This window comes from Hippocampus comes, unplaced genomic scaffold (assembly GCF_001891065.2).
Source record: "Hippocampus comes isolate QL1 unplaced genomic scaffold, H_comes_QL1_v1.1 scaffold174, whole genome shotgun sequence".
Classification (NCBI taxonomy): domain Eukaryota; kingdom Metazoa; phylum Chordata; class Actinopteri; order Syngnathiformes; family Syngnathidae; genus Hippocampus; species Hippocampus comes.
Genome location: NW_017805983.1, coordinates 3,593,942 through 3,610,049, shown reverse-complemented (window position 1 = coordinate 3,610,049; position 16,108 = coordinate 3,593,942). Strand labels below are relative to the sequence as shown.

Sequence of the window (16,108 nt, the reverse complement as noted above, 5' to 3'; positions counted from 1 at the left end):
CAGATGAGGCAATGTCCAGCTTTTTGAGTTCAGTCGGAAAGGCACAGGCAAGTAAAAGTCAAATTTATGGTTGCATCTCTGCTGTGACAATTTTGGGGAAACTGAAAGGGATTAAGCAGTCAGTTTATGAGACAATAAATGAGAGTGATCCCCAGTCCCATAACGCAGACAGGCTAACCAGGAAGACCGAGCGAGACGAGTCATGACCAGTGAGAAAAGCTGACCTAAGGAAACTAGAAAACTTTGAGGACTGCCTCCAGCGCATCCTTCGCTGCCCCTTCACTGGGATTTTCATCCACATCAGTCTCCTGGTTACAGTTTTCAACTATGTTCTTCAAGAGATTAGATTCATACAAGGAGTTTGATATTACAAATGACAGCCAAGTACAAGATGGCAAACCAGATGCACCAAGACGCTGAGCTGATGGTAAAAGGTTAGGACAATGGCAACTTCACACACTTACTGTCCTTGCTTTGAATATTTCATCAAAACTGATTGGGTGAATGGACTGCATAAGACTCACCTTAAACTTGTTGGGAACTTGTAACTTGGGTGAGGGAATGCCCAGAGCGTAGTCAACTAGAACCATGGTCAGGATAGTGATGAAGACTGCAAAGTCACTGATGATGGCCCGCACCTGAAGGCAAACATGGTCAAGATGTTCTTTGAGATAAAAACGTCGTAGAATTCCATGTAGGTTAGATCACTAGGTGGCAACGCTGGCACTGGCCTTGGTAGGAAAGTAGCGCCTTGTCTTGAACTCCTTGAGGAAGGCGGACATGAAGACGGTAGAGAAGAAGAGGACCACACACCAGAATAGGACGTCAGGAATGTAAGGGCCGTGGGGACCACAGGCGCTGCCCACGAAGTCCCCGTGCAGCTCTTCGCACTCCTACTGGCACCAGAGGGCACGATGAGGATGATGATGGCAAGCAAGTGAATCCATTGAGTGGTAAACTAATCTGCCAAAAGTCTTGCCCGCAAGTTTTAATTTACAATTTAACGGTCTGGTTTCGTTTGCACTAAAAAATGCAACCGTACGAGCTCATTTGACTGAAACAGACCAAGCGTAAAAACACATTCAGTCATCTCATCTTTTTTTTTTTTTTTGTCAATGTCTTCGGATAAGAAAATCCCATTCTTTTGAAGACAGATATTTTTGACACGCAGAACAATTTGTGGGAAGGCGTGTCTCTCAGTAATGACACAATTAAGAGATCGTCTGTGGTGATCCCAGCACTGAGAGTTGTGGTCCTGCTAAAGGAAAAACTATTGGCCGGCTATAATTGGATTGTGTTGGAAAACCTGACCAGAGAGTTTAAAGATTACCTGAACTTCCAACGTGGTCCAGTTGACCTGGGAGGCTGTGATGTTCCTCTCCTCCCAAAACAGCTGGGTTTCATTGCTGGGATCTCTGGGCTCTACACAAGTGCAACTACACAATACAATGGAGACCATTTAGCTACTTTGAGATTATTCCGAATGATTTCGTTTCATCTTTAGAAAAAAAAACAATCCCAAAGATACAGTTATTTGACCTTTGTTCTCAGCTCAGGTAACCATTGTAGCTCTTCCTTACTTTTAAGGCAACAGCATTATAAGGCACTTACGAATACTGTGTTAGTTTCTGAAGGTTGTTGTTTTTATTGATGGGGTAGTGCACGCCCAGGTGGATCAGTTTCTCCAGGGCCTCGTAGATGAATATGATGCAAATCAGGGCAGCAAATGCCTCCTCTGTGAATCGTGTGATGTAACAAACAAGCGAGCTGGCATCTGTGGCCACAAGCAGGAGACAGAAAAAGGACGTCCAAAGGCCTATACAGGCCCTCAGGGAGAGGTAGGAGAGGCCATAGTCCCTGCAAGAGGATATGAAATTCTTCAGAAACGACATGACTTTCCCAAATAATTCAATTATGAGGACCGTCAACTCAAAGAAAATGACACACTTGCAGAACTTGAAGAGGATCTTCTCAAACACAAGGACTGGACCGGTGCTGCCAAGGATTGTAAGTGGCTGCCCAGCAAAAAGCGAATAGGCAATTCCAGTCATGGAAGCCCCAAACAAGGACTCGATAGCACTCTGAAAATACAGAAACATTGGTTATGGCTCAAATACTACATTATCATATTGGAACTTTGATGCTAATTTCCTGTTGCGTTATATGTTAGCATTAAACTAAATTATATGGGTTGATTGAACATTATGGTGTTTAAATATACAACCTTGAATTCTATTTTGCTTCATGTGTTAGTTTTATGGTAAACGTCCCATGAGAGCGACAAAAACTGATGTTTTGATTTTCATCGATTGCGGGTGGGTCTGCAACATACTGTATATAAACCACGATAAACGGGGGTCACTGTATTATGATTTTTTTTTTTTTTTTTATTCTCTTACCACACGTCCTTCGGTAGCCTCACCGAGAAGACCTCCAAAGGTGATGACAGGTGACATGCAAGCGCAGTAAAGGAAGAGGAAGGAGGCCAGACACTGCAGGCTAAGGGCATCAGTGTAGTCAGAAAGGTAGTGAGGGGCCTTCCGCTTGATGTCAAAGATTAAACCGCCAAACAGCCTTAGGGGAGAAAGGTAAGTATAACATTTTGAGCTTGGCGACAAGAAAGAAACTACTTGCCACCACTGCTCAGTTAGCCATCATAGCCGCTTAACACTGGCCATCTCAGCCGGTTTTGTCATCAATCTTTTTACTGTATGGAACGTATGCGGGATTGGGTGTTAAATCCAATTTCCCATTTTTTGAGGTAGCATCAGAGAAGGAAAGCTGCCAGCGTGCAAGTCGAGTGTGAAGTTCAACACTTGAGACGTGCTGCAGGCCTTTGTATTGAAAGCAATTGTTTCTGTCACGTTGACATCCCCGCGGATTTAATTAACTAATTGCGCAAAGCCGCAGTGGCTGTATAAAGTTACACTGAGGACGCGGCAATGTCCTGCACAGGTGATTTACAATCATAACGGAAAAGGCGAATGAATCGACTGCTACGCAGCTGATGCAACACTTTACGGGGAAAGCCAGAGTGAAAGCGACGACGGTAACGTTCTCTCGTCTACCTACTTTCCAGTGCGTTGAAGCTCAGGGCCACCGTGGCCTCCGTGTTCCTCTGACTCAACCAGATCTGTGACTCCATTTGGAAGAGGAGGAAGCTTGCGCTTTTCCTGTATGATTAAAAATAGTAGAGTTTTGTTAAATCCAACCTCCGCACTTTTTAAGAAGAGTGTAGAATTTCAACAGTGTTGTGTTACACTCAAAACACTCACCCGGAAAGCATTCATATTTAAGTGTGACATAGTAGTGGACAATAATTGTGTCGCCCTTTGTTCGATTTCACACGTGTCCTTTATTACACAGACTAACACAGTAAAGCAGTATATTTTGCTGGTTTTCATGCAGCTGGCAAGGGATCAATTTACACTCGATACACTCTTCATGTTTTTGCAATGAACAGTTCATCAGAAATGCCGCTTGCCCAGAGTGAGAAGGATAAGCAATATAGATTAAGGATAGATTGACATGATTTTAACTCAACTTCATCATTGTAAGTCATTGACATCCACCAAAATCCATCCATTCATTATATTAGATCCATTTAAGAATTCATCTTCCATTCATTAAAATCTTTTCAGTTGTCAGATAATAAGAAAGTCAGTGACGACAAGTCACATGAAACGTTCTCCAACTGTAGAATTGTTCGCACCCGTGTTTATTAATGCAGTTCGGTGTCGGCTGCAATTGCCTGTCTCTACAATCCAGAGAAGGTCATGAGAATGCAAATCATCCCATGAATTCACGTGAATGGATGTCATGTGGGTTAGGCTTTGAAGAAGCGACATTTTGAGCAACTTTGGGTCCTTTGAATGGTGCTATAGAGCTCATTTAGGATTATTTATTGCAGATGTCCTCATCAATATAATACAATACAATACTGGTGTGGTCTTACGTTTCAGGACCTCCACGTCAACTGGCCCTGCTTCAAATTAGTTTCATAAATTAAAAACTTCTCATAACAGTTGGTCAAGGTTGATAAGGAGATGCATTTTATTTAAAGAGAAGGGTAAAGGCAAAAAACCCCCCAAAACAAAACATTCGCTGTGGCACAATGGAGATTCGTGTGGATTCGAACAAAGTAGTGTCTAGTGCCAACAGGGAAAGATAATGATAGCATGTCCGTTTATTTTGCTATTTGAAATGTTTTTTTTTCTTTTTCCGCAATTCTCCATGCTTGTGAATACTCAGTACGAATGCATCAATGATGAACCTGTCCAGCCGCTGTGACTTATGTCATACATACTGTATCAGTATGTCCCGCACGGAACCCCAACTGAGTAATGAAAATTGTAACTTGTATCTGAGTATCTAGTGCTGAGGTGTACCAGCGCTTGCTTTTGACAAAGGAATTGCATCAACAGGCAACTGTGACGAATAAGTACTATATAGTGGAAAAGGAGCTTGATCAACCTTTAAGTTGCGTAATTTTCACTTGGCAATGCTCCTGCAGAAGTATAATATCTCAATCCTCTAATCTTCTACATCGACATGTGTAGTGTCGAACTTAAAGTACATTCACTGATTACGGAAAAACTTTAGTGATGGTCATCAATGGTGTAGTTCAGTGATTCTCAACAAGTCTGCCTAATCCATTTACCTTTATTTGGTCCGAAAATTATGATTCATTGATTACAAACAATGTACCTTTTTTTCATCTATCTAGGCCAGCAACATATAGTGACAGGCAGAAAAAGTAAATGCTCTTCCACTATATGGCAATTGCCTTGTGTGATCCAGTTTTTGTGACATTGTTTGGTTGTGTGCAGTGAGTTTTTTTTTTTCTCATGTACCACACGCTGGTAAAGTTTAAATGTAATCCTGCTAACTAACACACAAACGAAACTCTTAATGGGTAAAAACAACACCTCGGCTCTTCCTTTTGTGGGAGTGTGAATTTACCTGAGAGGGCACATTTTTGGGAGGTTCTATTCTGATGGAGGGATCCCATTCTCCAGGGGGTAACACTGTCACCTGGTCCAAGAACTCATCAATACCAGCCACAAGGTCATTTCTGTCTTTGGCTTTATAAGCCACATCGTGAAAAACCTGGGGAGGTAAAAAGTTTGGTTGGTATCCAAACACTTTTATTTAAGTTCATTCTGAGGGTGGAAAAGCAACATCTGACATTATTGGCTGCACTGTGCAAAATCCTGATGCTTATCATTGCGTGCTGAGCATTCATCCCTTTGGAGCTTGCTTTTTTTGGGCACACTTCATAGGACAGCTTGAGCTCAAGGAAGCAACGGAATCTGTCATTATTGCTGCTTCCATATTGCCCGGACCAGAACCTCACCTCGTCAGTCATTAGGGTTGCAATAGACCGTCCAATTTCATGGTACTGCGGACCTTTTCCCAAAGGCCCAAGCAGGATGAAAAGAAACCTGTGGCATGAACAGGGAGTACACAGAGGACAACAGTCAGGGAGTGAGCTGGATCATCTGTCCAAGAAGAAACACAGAGGTCAGCGGGAGCAACCTGGTGGTGATGGGAACCTCAGCCAGGCCACTGAGCAGCACAGCAGGTGCCAGGCGGACGAAGGCCACCACAGGGCGTTCGAGAAACTCCAACTCCCCAACCAGGATATTGGAGGCCTCTGCACCAGGTGGGATCTTTTTCATGAAGTGAAGGTCAATCTAACAAAGCAAACTTTTTAATGACTGATGACCTCAGCAGTGGGAATGAAAACAACAGAACTGAATTTAGAACTTTGATGCAGGTTAGGTCAAATCCGCAAAGCAATCTCGGCAGAATAACATAGCTGCCTGCTCCACATGTGGCTTGGGTTTATTAAGCCAATGCTCCATCCTGAGTGTGTACCGCACCTCACCCTAAATCAACTGGCTTGAGCTCTCATAGAATACATGACAGATAAAATGGTTTGCTGATTGGTTGGCTATAGTGTCTTTGGATTCTCCAAGTGCAAATCCAAACGAATACCTATACACAATCAACTTTTCACCAATCTTTAAAAATTTATGACGACAAGCTACAAAACTACCTTAAATAAGGCCCTGACATGGAATGGATTATAGTCACTGAAAGGCACTTGTGAAAGTATGGAACAAATGTTTTGTGTCTATATATGTCCAGCTTCACAAAGTGAAAAGCTTATTAATACAGTATTAAAAAGTATCAATTCTCTGAAAGCTAAAGTTAGCCACAGAGTCCCAGAAGACTCAATACTGGGAACAATATTATTTATAAATTGATTTTAGCAAAGTTTATAGTTTAATTTGGAATTATCAAGTTCAATTTAATTTAGAGAACAAAATAATTGCAAGACCTGACGATCACTATTTGTTCACATCCATAATGCTGCTTCTATATATTGACAATAAGTCTCTCTCTGTTGTAGGTACAGTAATTCTGTCTCGAAGAACACTCCTTCCTACAGGCCAAGCTGGTACAACATATGATTTTACTAGCCCCTCTTAAACACAACCATTCACACTCATATTAACACCTCTGAGTAAAGTCAGCGCACCTAGACAAAACCGACGCAACATAGTATTTTCGCGCTCTAGTTGAATCTAATAAGACAAGGCAGACTGAGCACTGGCTTTGATTTTGTTGGTTCTTTTGTTCTGTTTAGGGTGTATGGACTTGGACAACTTTATGAAAATCATCTTGGATACCGTCCCTATTGAAACTGCATTATACAGATAACAATGAATTTTATTGGATAAGTGAAAGCTAAAATTTCACTATTTTCAAACTGCAACACAGCACTACGAGTGGGTCAATGATTATGTAAATAGGACAGTCCTCCAGTTACACGTTGTCCACTTTCCCAGGATAAGCTGCAAAAGTTGACTCTTCCACACGGTACCCAATCTTATATCAATAATTTGGCCGGGTCTCACTTTCCACAGATAAACAGCAAAACCAGCGGTGGCTCACCTTGCTGAAGTCGACGGCGCTGTTTTCTCTGCTGACATCCTGTTTACCCTCGGTGCTGGCTGACTGGGACTGAGATGAAACTGTTTGGCCTGTCAAGAAAGTACTGATGTCAGGTCAACCAAAATGATGAGAAAAACATGACGGTGAAAAGAATGGAAAAAAAAAACCCTTTCGTTTTTTTGTGTTGTGAAAATTACAATAGTAAAACGGGTTCTTGGCACAGCGCTTTTAACCTTTAATGGCATCGTAGTAGCCAATAACTAAATCCGACTAATTGTTGCAGTGCTTGTCCTGGGATCTCATTAGTTTGTTTGCATGAATATTACCTGTGGTGTATGGCTAACACACACTCACCGTTCTTATCCATGGAATGAGGTTCTGATTGCTTCTTGCCAATGTCTGCAAAGGAGCGGACAATCGGGATTCGGTTGGCAAGCTTCTTGTGGTTCTGGTGATGATGCTGCTTGAGCAGGGCCTCACGGATCCTCCTCCTGGCATCCTGACCCAATTGGCCAGACACTTCGTGCTGATCCAGGACCATGTCTGAAAAGAAGAGGAAGCTGGGGTTGGTTTTGTGTTACCGTATTTTTAAGGTATTGCCAATTCATAGCGCAAGGCAGACTGTGTTACAAGAGTCACAAACAACCTGATATTACGGATGGATATAGAAAGCGCCAAAAATTAGAATCGGTGAGCTGCTCAGCAAATAGTTGAGGATAGGTTTCACAGTCATCCTTTACCTGCAATCTCCTCCAACGAATTTGCTCTCATGTCCAGCATTACAGTGCCATTCATAATGCAGCTTCGCAGCTCAAATAAACTATGTAGAGACAGCGTGGCCACGTAAGGCTTACTCCATCGCTCGCCGCCATCCTCGACATCCTCCTCAAACTTCAGCCACCTACACATGAGCACAGAGATCATTTCAGCTGGAGCCAAACAATCAAAATCTGGATGAACTTTAGAACTGATAAACACATAGAAGCAGGTTCTTTTGTTAAACTGAGTGATGCTTGCATTTATTTGTTTATTTATTTATTCAGTATTGCGGTCTGAATTGGATTCACGTTAGGATCTTTGGAGATCGCTTTTTCAGGTTGATACCAATACAGGTATTCATTCTTGAGTACTCACCGACACCAATACAGAGTACTGATACCACTAGTACTTTTGATAAATACATTTTCAAAAAAACACAACAACAGACAATTATGAACAGTCAGAGATATTTCTTTCTTTTTGACTGTTCTGATTTCACCCTCATTTAGATTGCCCAGTCAGTTAACCACAGAGTTCAATAAATCCACTTGAAACCGCAACTTGTTTTTCGACATTTTACACAGCCACAGTATGACACTGTCAGAGATGGGCACTTTACCCTATTTTGCCAGTCCGTCCTCTGTCCTTCGTCCGCGACCTGGGTACCCTTCCATCATCATCCCTCCATCCTTGTTCATATCATAATCGTCCGCCGTCCCTGTGCTTTTAAAGCACTTCCATCCCAGTCCGCCACCCCCCCCCCGCCCCCTTTCCAAAATGCTGTTAATCTCAGTACATGGTGTCTGTACTCGCCCATCCCTAATTAATTTAGATTATTATTTTGGGGGGAGTAAATCAAAAAGTTGAATGTTTGTCTGATATTGCAACACCAAACACAAGAGTTTGCCACCGTTTTCTTTTAAAGTCAACGACAGACAATCACTTCCTGCCATTGTTTGCAAACATCATGAAAAAGGTCTATTGGGATGATAAAAATGGAATGTGGTGCAACAAAAACAGACCCACCTGGCAGTCTCCTTCCATTCTGCATCCTCCCCCTCCCTGAGGCAGATTTCGTCCAGCTCGGTGAACAGGGCGTGCGGGATGTGCTCCTCATCGCCATCCTCTGTCCCCAAGAGGAACTGCACCCTCTGGGCTGGTGTGTCTTCTGAAGCAAACGACAAGGCTCCATTTCTGTTAAAACTGCAGCTAGAGTATGTAAGCAGTCCTATGCAAATATAATGGAAGGAGGGACACCGACTGTGTGAGGGGGATTCTCGTCCATCATCAGTTGTGGAGTCCCTCTCCTTGGACCGCTTCCTGTGTCTATGGCCGTGGTGACGGTGGCGGCGATGTGATCTCCGACCCAGAGGAACATGTACCCCAATGTACAGAGTACGGTGACCTGGAGTCAACAAAAGGGAGAAAAAAACCGTTATATTCCAACTACAGACGTTTGGGGAGTGAACATTTAATACTGCAGCCTCCTTGCTCTGGGGATCCCATTAATCCGTTAACGCCTAACCCAAGAAACAAAAAAACAAAACAATTGTAGTATGTTTTTTCAGTAGAAAACAGCACTTTGTAATACTGTAATTTATAAAACATATGGTAAAAATCTAAATTATATATAATCTCAAGAATTCAACAACTTGTGCATCATGATCAAATTTACTGCGTCTCCTGCTCGTGTGTGCAACTTGGGGCCAGTGAAATGCTGCCATCCAGACAAAAATGAAGAAGACTCTCACAACTACTGTAAGTGACTCAGTGCTTGCAGTGATATTAGTGGTTTTTCGCAGAAGATAAAGAATATATGCCTGTGTCATTATATTGTTTGTCTACATGTGTAACTGCACTGTTGGTGTTCAAATATCCATTGCTGAAAGCATCTAATTAGTTTTGATAGCACAATAAAAAATTATACAATTAAAAAAGTAGTTCAAATCAAGATGTAAATAGTGTGAGTATTTTTTTAATCACATAAGCCTTTCAACAATATTTGTAGTATTTAAAGCAATTATTGTAATGAATTAGGTATAAAAATAACATTTAAACATTAACATGAAGTATGGTACATATTTTACATGTTTTATTCATTTGTACCTAATCTACAGAAGATTTGGCCCATCTGTCCATTTCTAAAAAAAAACCCATGACCACAAAATGTTGTCCACCCTTGATGTAAAATGGGCTAGTAGAATGGAATTAGACAGAAAGTGCCTAAATTTCCACTAAATGTTGAGTTGAGGCATGGACAAAGTAAAATCCATTTAGATTCAGATTTTATTATTTTTTTTTAATATATCACTGACTGTACCTTAAGTCACTGTAGGCATATTGAGGACGTTGTTACCTGCGAACATATCCAATTTGGAGCTGATCAAAATGAGGATTGGACATTGATATTGATTGTTTCCCATGAATGCAGACTAACCAATGGCACCTCTAGAAAGCTCCCCCCCACATTTTAGCTGCCACACTTGTGCGTGCAGAACTTGAGCATGCATGCACAAGGTTAGAGTGAAGATAATCTGAGTTGACTGTCTCCCCCTTTTTTACTGCAGTCGAGCTGACTGGCCTGTGCTGCATACCCCCACCCTCCACCCTCGCCTGGCCCTCAGCTGAGCGGTCAGAGAACTGTGAATGCCCTGTTCTTGCCTCCTGCACCATATGAGATGCTTCAGTATTCAGTCAAATCGAATAGATCTGCATCACAGATTTTAAACATATACTTTTTATTCCAGAATTTTGCAACACTGGTAAAGTACTGTACAGTGGCAACTTGAAACATCAGTACCCCCATTTATTGAGGCAATTGTTTTTTGCTACCTGAAACTGAACATGAAATGAGAAACTCAATGGGCACAAAGGCTGACAATTAGCATCTATGTGGCACTTTTGAACCAAATGGTGCTGCAAAACATGTAGACAGGCAATATAAACAACATCATAATCGCCACGCTGCCAATTATATCTGACCCTGCCAGATGACAATGAAAAGAAAAAACATCAATTAGGGATGTCACAGTATTAACTGTATTAAAAATTCCTTGCTATCATTGTGGTCTGGTTTCGTGACACGTATGATCCGGCAATCCATCCATTTTCTAATCCGTTTATCCTCACAATGGTTGCAGGGCGTGCTGGACCCTATCCCAGCTGTCTTCAGGCAGTAGGCGGGGGACACCCTGAGTAGTTGGCTAGTTGCCGGCCAATTGCAGGGCACACAGAGACGAACAACCATCCGCGCTCATATTCACACGCGGTACAATTTAGAGTGTTCAATCAGCCTGCCATGCATGTTTTTGGAATGTGGGAGGAAACCGGAGTACCCAGAGAAAACCCACGCAGGCACAGGGGGAACATGCAAACTCCACACAGGAAGGCCGGAGCCGGAATCAAACCCTGAACCTCTCCACTGTGACTCCAAGACGCTAACCAGTCGCCCCCGATGTGATCAGGTCACTGATGATTGGCGGACTGGCCCACAATATATTAGTTCGGCGAGCTAGGTAAACAAAAGCCAGCTGTATACTAACTGGGCTACGGAAGGAGTGTACATTAATCTGCCAATTAAAAAATAAAGAGAACTAATGTGTATTGAAGGACACGTTCATTACACAATATTTTACCAAATTGATTCGAATCTGCCCTGTTTTTTACTCCAGTGCATCAGTTTCATCATAATAATAATAATAATAATAATAATAATAATAAGGCATTTGTGTTTTGTTAACACAAATTGTTTTTTTGCTTGATTGATTAATTGACTGATTGGGTTAATATTTATTTCACGCATGCAGTACAAATTCAATACGTGTACACACCATTCACTCTAAATTTAGCATTAGCTTCAAAGAATGATTTCATGACACTGACAGGGTTGTTACCTTCTAGTTCTTCCTTCTCAAAGTTGGTGTTCAGCATGGAGCGGGTTCCACCGCGGTCCACCACTGCTTCCTCATCAGTCCTCTGACACAAACATGCACAGACAAGGCTTGTTTCAGGGCTCGATTGGAACTGTATGCAATCTAGAATTGAAAAATTTTCAACCTTACGCTCTTCTTACAATGTGGGAAGATATGTCCAAAACTACCCACAGAGTGAAACTAGCTGTCGCTAGCTGTGGACATAACAACAAAGCCAGCCAAAGAGAATACAGTATTTGAAAGCTGCTTTCTCTGCTTCATGTGTTCATGTGTTTTTGCTCCGCTAAATGTGCACTTCTCGTGCATTTTTTTTTTCACACTTCACACTCATCAGTAAGCCGTTTATGTTGAAGGATAAGATTGTCAGCTGAGTTTAAAATGATTGTAAATGTTTTGGGAACGTAGTTTGTGGCATACTTCTGGTTTATAAATGATTAATTTGGACAATGTTTTAGGTGGCACAGAGTTAATTACTTGCGGTTTTTCACTAGTCACAGCAGGACTTTGCCTATATCCCCTGCAAATTGCAGGGGTTCATTGTAACAGTGGGCCTTCAGTGGGGACCTAATATACCTCTGAAAAGCACCACAATCATGCTGCAAAATAAGATACAAAAGCAAATCATAATTATGCGGGGCATTACAGAGAGACAGAAGCATTTTCCTGCATTTGAGGATGAATACAATTACTACGAAAGCAAGAAACAGAGTTGACCCTTTCCTCTTCCAATACATCAATTCCAAACCTAGACACTCTAATATATTATTTCACAATCAATATTTGCTGTATCTAACAATACCACTAAAACAAAAAACTTTAAATAAAATAAGTATTCACGAGTAACATCTATTATTAATGGACAAAATCCATCCTCTTTTGCACATCGCAGTAAGACAGCTTGTTTAGCGCTGTTTTGCTTTTGAAAAAAAAATGCATGAGAAGTGCGCATGTAGCTTTGCTTTTGCAAAACAGCTAGCAAGGTGTTGCTGCTACGGCAGTGGCAAATAAATCCTTTTTGAGGGTTCAAAAAAGCCTCCCAAGCAATGTATTGGCCAACCTCCAGTATCCTCACAATGTGCATTTTTTTCCTAAAAAGTCCGCCATCCCACTCAGTAGCTCTAATCAACCAATCAAAGAACAGAAAAAAGGCTGATATCAGTCTCAGCGTTTGCAAAGGCGAACAGAGGTGAATGCGGGAATCAGATTTGTTAGTCATGTCAGATATTGTGTGTTCTACATACTTGGCCAATAAAGATGATTCTGATATCAGCACCAAATTTTGAAGGCCCTGGGCAGACTACAGTGTATGTAATGGCAACCGATGCAAAAATCTGATTGGACCAAAAAAAAAAAAAAAATCCAACAAACACGTAACTGGAAGCTGGACAGCCAAGATGCATGTCATAAAATGAAGAAAACAGATATATGGAATGCACTCAATACAACTTAATTTAAGTTATAAATCGATAGGTCAGTGCTTCCGATAGTGGTGAGGCCAAAACATAAGACTTTGAAGCCCTGATAGCATGCCACTGCGTTGGAAGCATGTAGCATTTGTTGGAAGGCTTTCATATGCTTGCAGCTGCAACTTCACAAAGACAACAAGCAGCCACTGCCTCAAATGAAGTAAACTGTTTCGGTTTATCGGTCATTGGGCCGTCATTTTAACACAGTGGGCCCTTGGCGCCAAATTTTGGTGAGTGAAAAATGTCCAAGGAGGAAATAAAGAACACCACCAAAAAGAAAGCACTCCAGTTGTGATAGATTACAACCCGACAGAGAAATGACATGCATGAGAATATTCACAAGCAACCCCCCTCGAATAATCCTCATTTCAGAGACCCATCAGGTGCGACGTGGCTCTTTACATCATGCCTTTTCATTGCTGTTCCAGTAGTAACTTGTGACAAACTACAAGGTCTTTTTTTAATGTTAGATTTTATATTTGGCATTGTGTCCATATACCACAAAAAAGCTTTCATTGTCTCGGGCGCTCATTTATTTGCCACACTCTGAGCTCGACTTAGGTGAGTAGAAGCAAGCAGCTGACCGCCATGAACACTCGCTGCCGAACGAGGCGAAAGAAGCGACAGCGCAAAACGCCAGCAGGTGCACAACAATGAGATCCAGCCCCATGGGTGACAACTGAACGAAAGCCGGGCTTGCCATTGCCCAAGCAAGGGCAGGATGAGGGCTGGCTCACCGCAGGAGACAGATCGGGCCCTAATACAAGCCAATTCCAATATGACAACAAATAATAAGCTATCCTTTATTTGTCCCACACTGGGGAAATTTACAGTCTACAGCAGCAAGATTGTGGGTAGAAAGAAGAAAGAAGAAAAACAAAGTGTTTGCATTCACAAAATAAATGTTACAGTTTCAATGTACACCGTTCAATTAAGTGCAATCAATATAAATATAGATAATATGCAGTATGAATGTCTGTGATTCTTTGTCCTTGGGGTATTTTGATGAAAACATGTTATTAAGAGACACGGGAACATTTGTCATTAAATATTTAATGTCTCTTTTAAGATATTTATCCAATGCCAGGGGTCAAAGTCAAAAAAGTGAATGATTTTATTTAAAAAGGTTACATTTTTTTTTTTTTTTAAACGTATGTGGCTCTATGTGGGAAATAAATACTCATTGCTTCCTTTTCTTCAATCATGAGCTGACTGTGATTAACTACATTTTTTGCAAAGGTGATCTTAATTTTCTCGGTCAAACTCAGGCGTGATTATTACTGCCGGATTTGTTGACTCAACAAGTCATTTAAATATTAGACAAAGTGAAGTCGAGATCTGATAAAGAAATGTGCCATGCCACGATTTACTGCAAATGAATTAAGCAAAACAAATAACAGACAAAGTGATTGAAGTTTACCAGTACTTTACTGTTGTATATGTTAGTTGCTCCATGTACAGCACTTTGTATGAAGCGATGGCTGTTTGAAAGTGCTCTATAAATACAGTTGAGTTGAGTTGAGTTGAGTCTGGAAAAGCTTGCAAATCATTGCCAAGGCTGCGGAACTCCAGCGAAGCACAATCAGAGTACATTATCCACAAAAACTGTGGTGAACGTTTACAGGTTTGGTAGGGCAACCAAAATTACTCCGAGAATGAATCGACGACACATTCAAGCGGTTACAAAAGAACCCAGAACAACAACCAAAGCCTCAGTTAAGGTCAGCGTTCATGACTCAGCCACTCAACCAGGATGACAGACAAAAAAAAAAAAACCCACAAAGACTTGCTTCACATTTACAGCACATCATGCTCCTGCAGCATTGAGTAGACCTGTAAAACGTGTATCAAGTCTTAAACTGCTTTGCGTCTGTACTGTTTTTCCCTTTCCTTTTATGTGTCTAATTACGGAAACTAGGCATTACATAGTCCTAAACAACTCTTGTAATAACGACCTACAAATTAAATTAGAAACCTGGCAGCTATGCGACGAATACGCCGGTTGCAAGTGGTCCTGACATTCATAATAAATGTGTGTGCAATTAATATTAACATCCACATAGTTAGCTTTGCACTACGAAAAAAAAAAGAAACATTAAGTTGATCAGCTTCAAATTGGACAACACACGACTGATCTCATCTGACTATCGCACAATGGGTAGCGTTCAGTTTTTGCTCTGCTCTGTACAATGGTCAGTCATGCTTAATGCATAAAATGGTGCCTAGCAAGTAAATATTATTCATCAAAATTGTCTTCTGCATGGTAAGTGAAAGACAATCAGCGTGCTAAATACAATTAAAAATAAAGATGTCAAATATATTTCATAATACAGTTGTTCAACGGTGCTGTTCAACATTTCAAGCTTCATACATTACAGTGCCCTGGGCTTAAATGGATTAATGGACTCGTCGACACATCGACTTTATCGCTCTGCAATGACAGTTATAGCTTGAAAACGTTTAACAAGACAGACACCTCACTCAAGCAACAGTGTCTCAAGTGTGCTGAAATATGAAACTAAAAATGGGATCGTGAGCACGGTCACTTGGAAAATATGCAAGTCTAACTACTGTAAGCCTTTCTGAAAAGGCACTAGCTAATGCTAGCTAATGAACAGCCTTAAATCCTCATGGAAGCCATTAGCGAATAAGCCAAACGTCCTCTTGCCGCAATGAAAAGATACTGTATCTTAGATAGTGTAGTGTCTGGTCAGACGACGAAACGAAGACAAGCGGCGGCCGATCACCAAGTCCCTCGTTGTGAAAATGAACATCAAATGTTCCAAAAAACCTCCTTATTCAACTAGTCTTTCTCTGAACCATCAGCTGTGGTCTCGCAGACAGTCAGATTTTATAAAGGTTACAACAATCCGCATAACACGTTCCGTGAATTGGCCTTATGAGTTTTACAAGGTCCAACTGTGTGCAAGGCCAAGACAGTGAGCGTGCTTGTGTTTGGAGCTGTGCACAGTGAGTTGATGATTAAAA

General features: G+C 41.4%; 1 protein-coding gene across 3 annotated transcripts in view; it reads right to left on the bottom strand.

Annotated features, from left to right (window-relative positions):
• Positions 1 to 16,108, bottom strand: part of LOC109528654 (sodium-driven chloride bicarbonate exchanger) — a 30,482-nt gene that overhangs the window by 6,179 nt on the left and 8,195 nt on the right. For 2 of the 3 annotated variants that reach the window (XM_019891533.1, XM_019891536.1), the window contains 16 exons: positions 11,616 to 11,697; positions 8,984 to 9,127; positions 8,749 to 8,890; positions 7,704 to 7,864; positions 7,318 to 7,506; positions 6,964 to 7,052; positions 5,539 to 5,696; positions 5,357 to 5,444; positions 4,963 to 5,109; positions 3,073 to 3,173; positions 2,400 to 2,574; positions 1,948 to 2,081; positions 1,612 to 1,857; positions 1,331 to 1,436; positions 732 to 893; positions 525 to 638 (listed from right to left, as the gene is read on the bottom strand). In XM_019891533.1, the coding sequence (XP_019747092.1) occupies positions 525 to 638; positions 732 to 893; positions 1,331 to 1,436; positions 1,612 to 1,857; positions 1,948 to 2,081; positions 2,400 to 2,574; positions 3,073 to 3,173; positions 4,963 to 5,109; positions 5,357 to 5,444; positions 5,539 to 5,696; positions 6,964 to 7,052; positions 7,318 to 7,506; positions 7,704 to 7,864; positions 8,749 to 8,890; positions 8,984 to 9,127; positions 11,616 to 11,697 (2,238 nt within the window). The remainder of the gene's footprint in view (positions 1 to 524; positions 639 to 731; positions 894 to 1,330; positions 1,437 to 1,611; positions 1,858 to 1,947; positions 2,082 to 2,399; positions 2,575 to 3,072; positions 3,174 to 4,962; positions 5,110 to 5,356; positions 5,445 to 5,538; positions 5,697 to 6,963; positions 7,053 to 7,317; positions 7,507 to 7,703; positions 7,865 to 8,748; positions 8,891 to 8,983; positions 9,128 to 11,615; positions 11,698 to 16,108) is intronic. The other variant, XM_019891534.1, reaches the window with a different exon arrangement.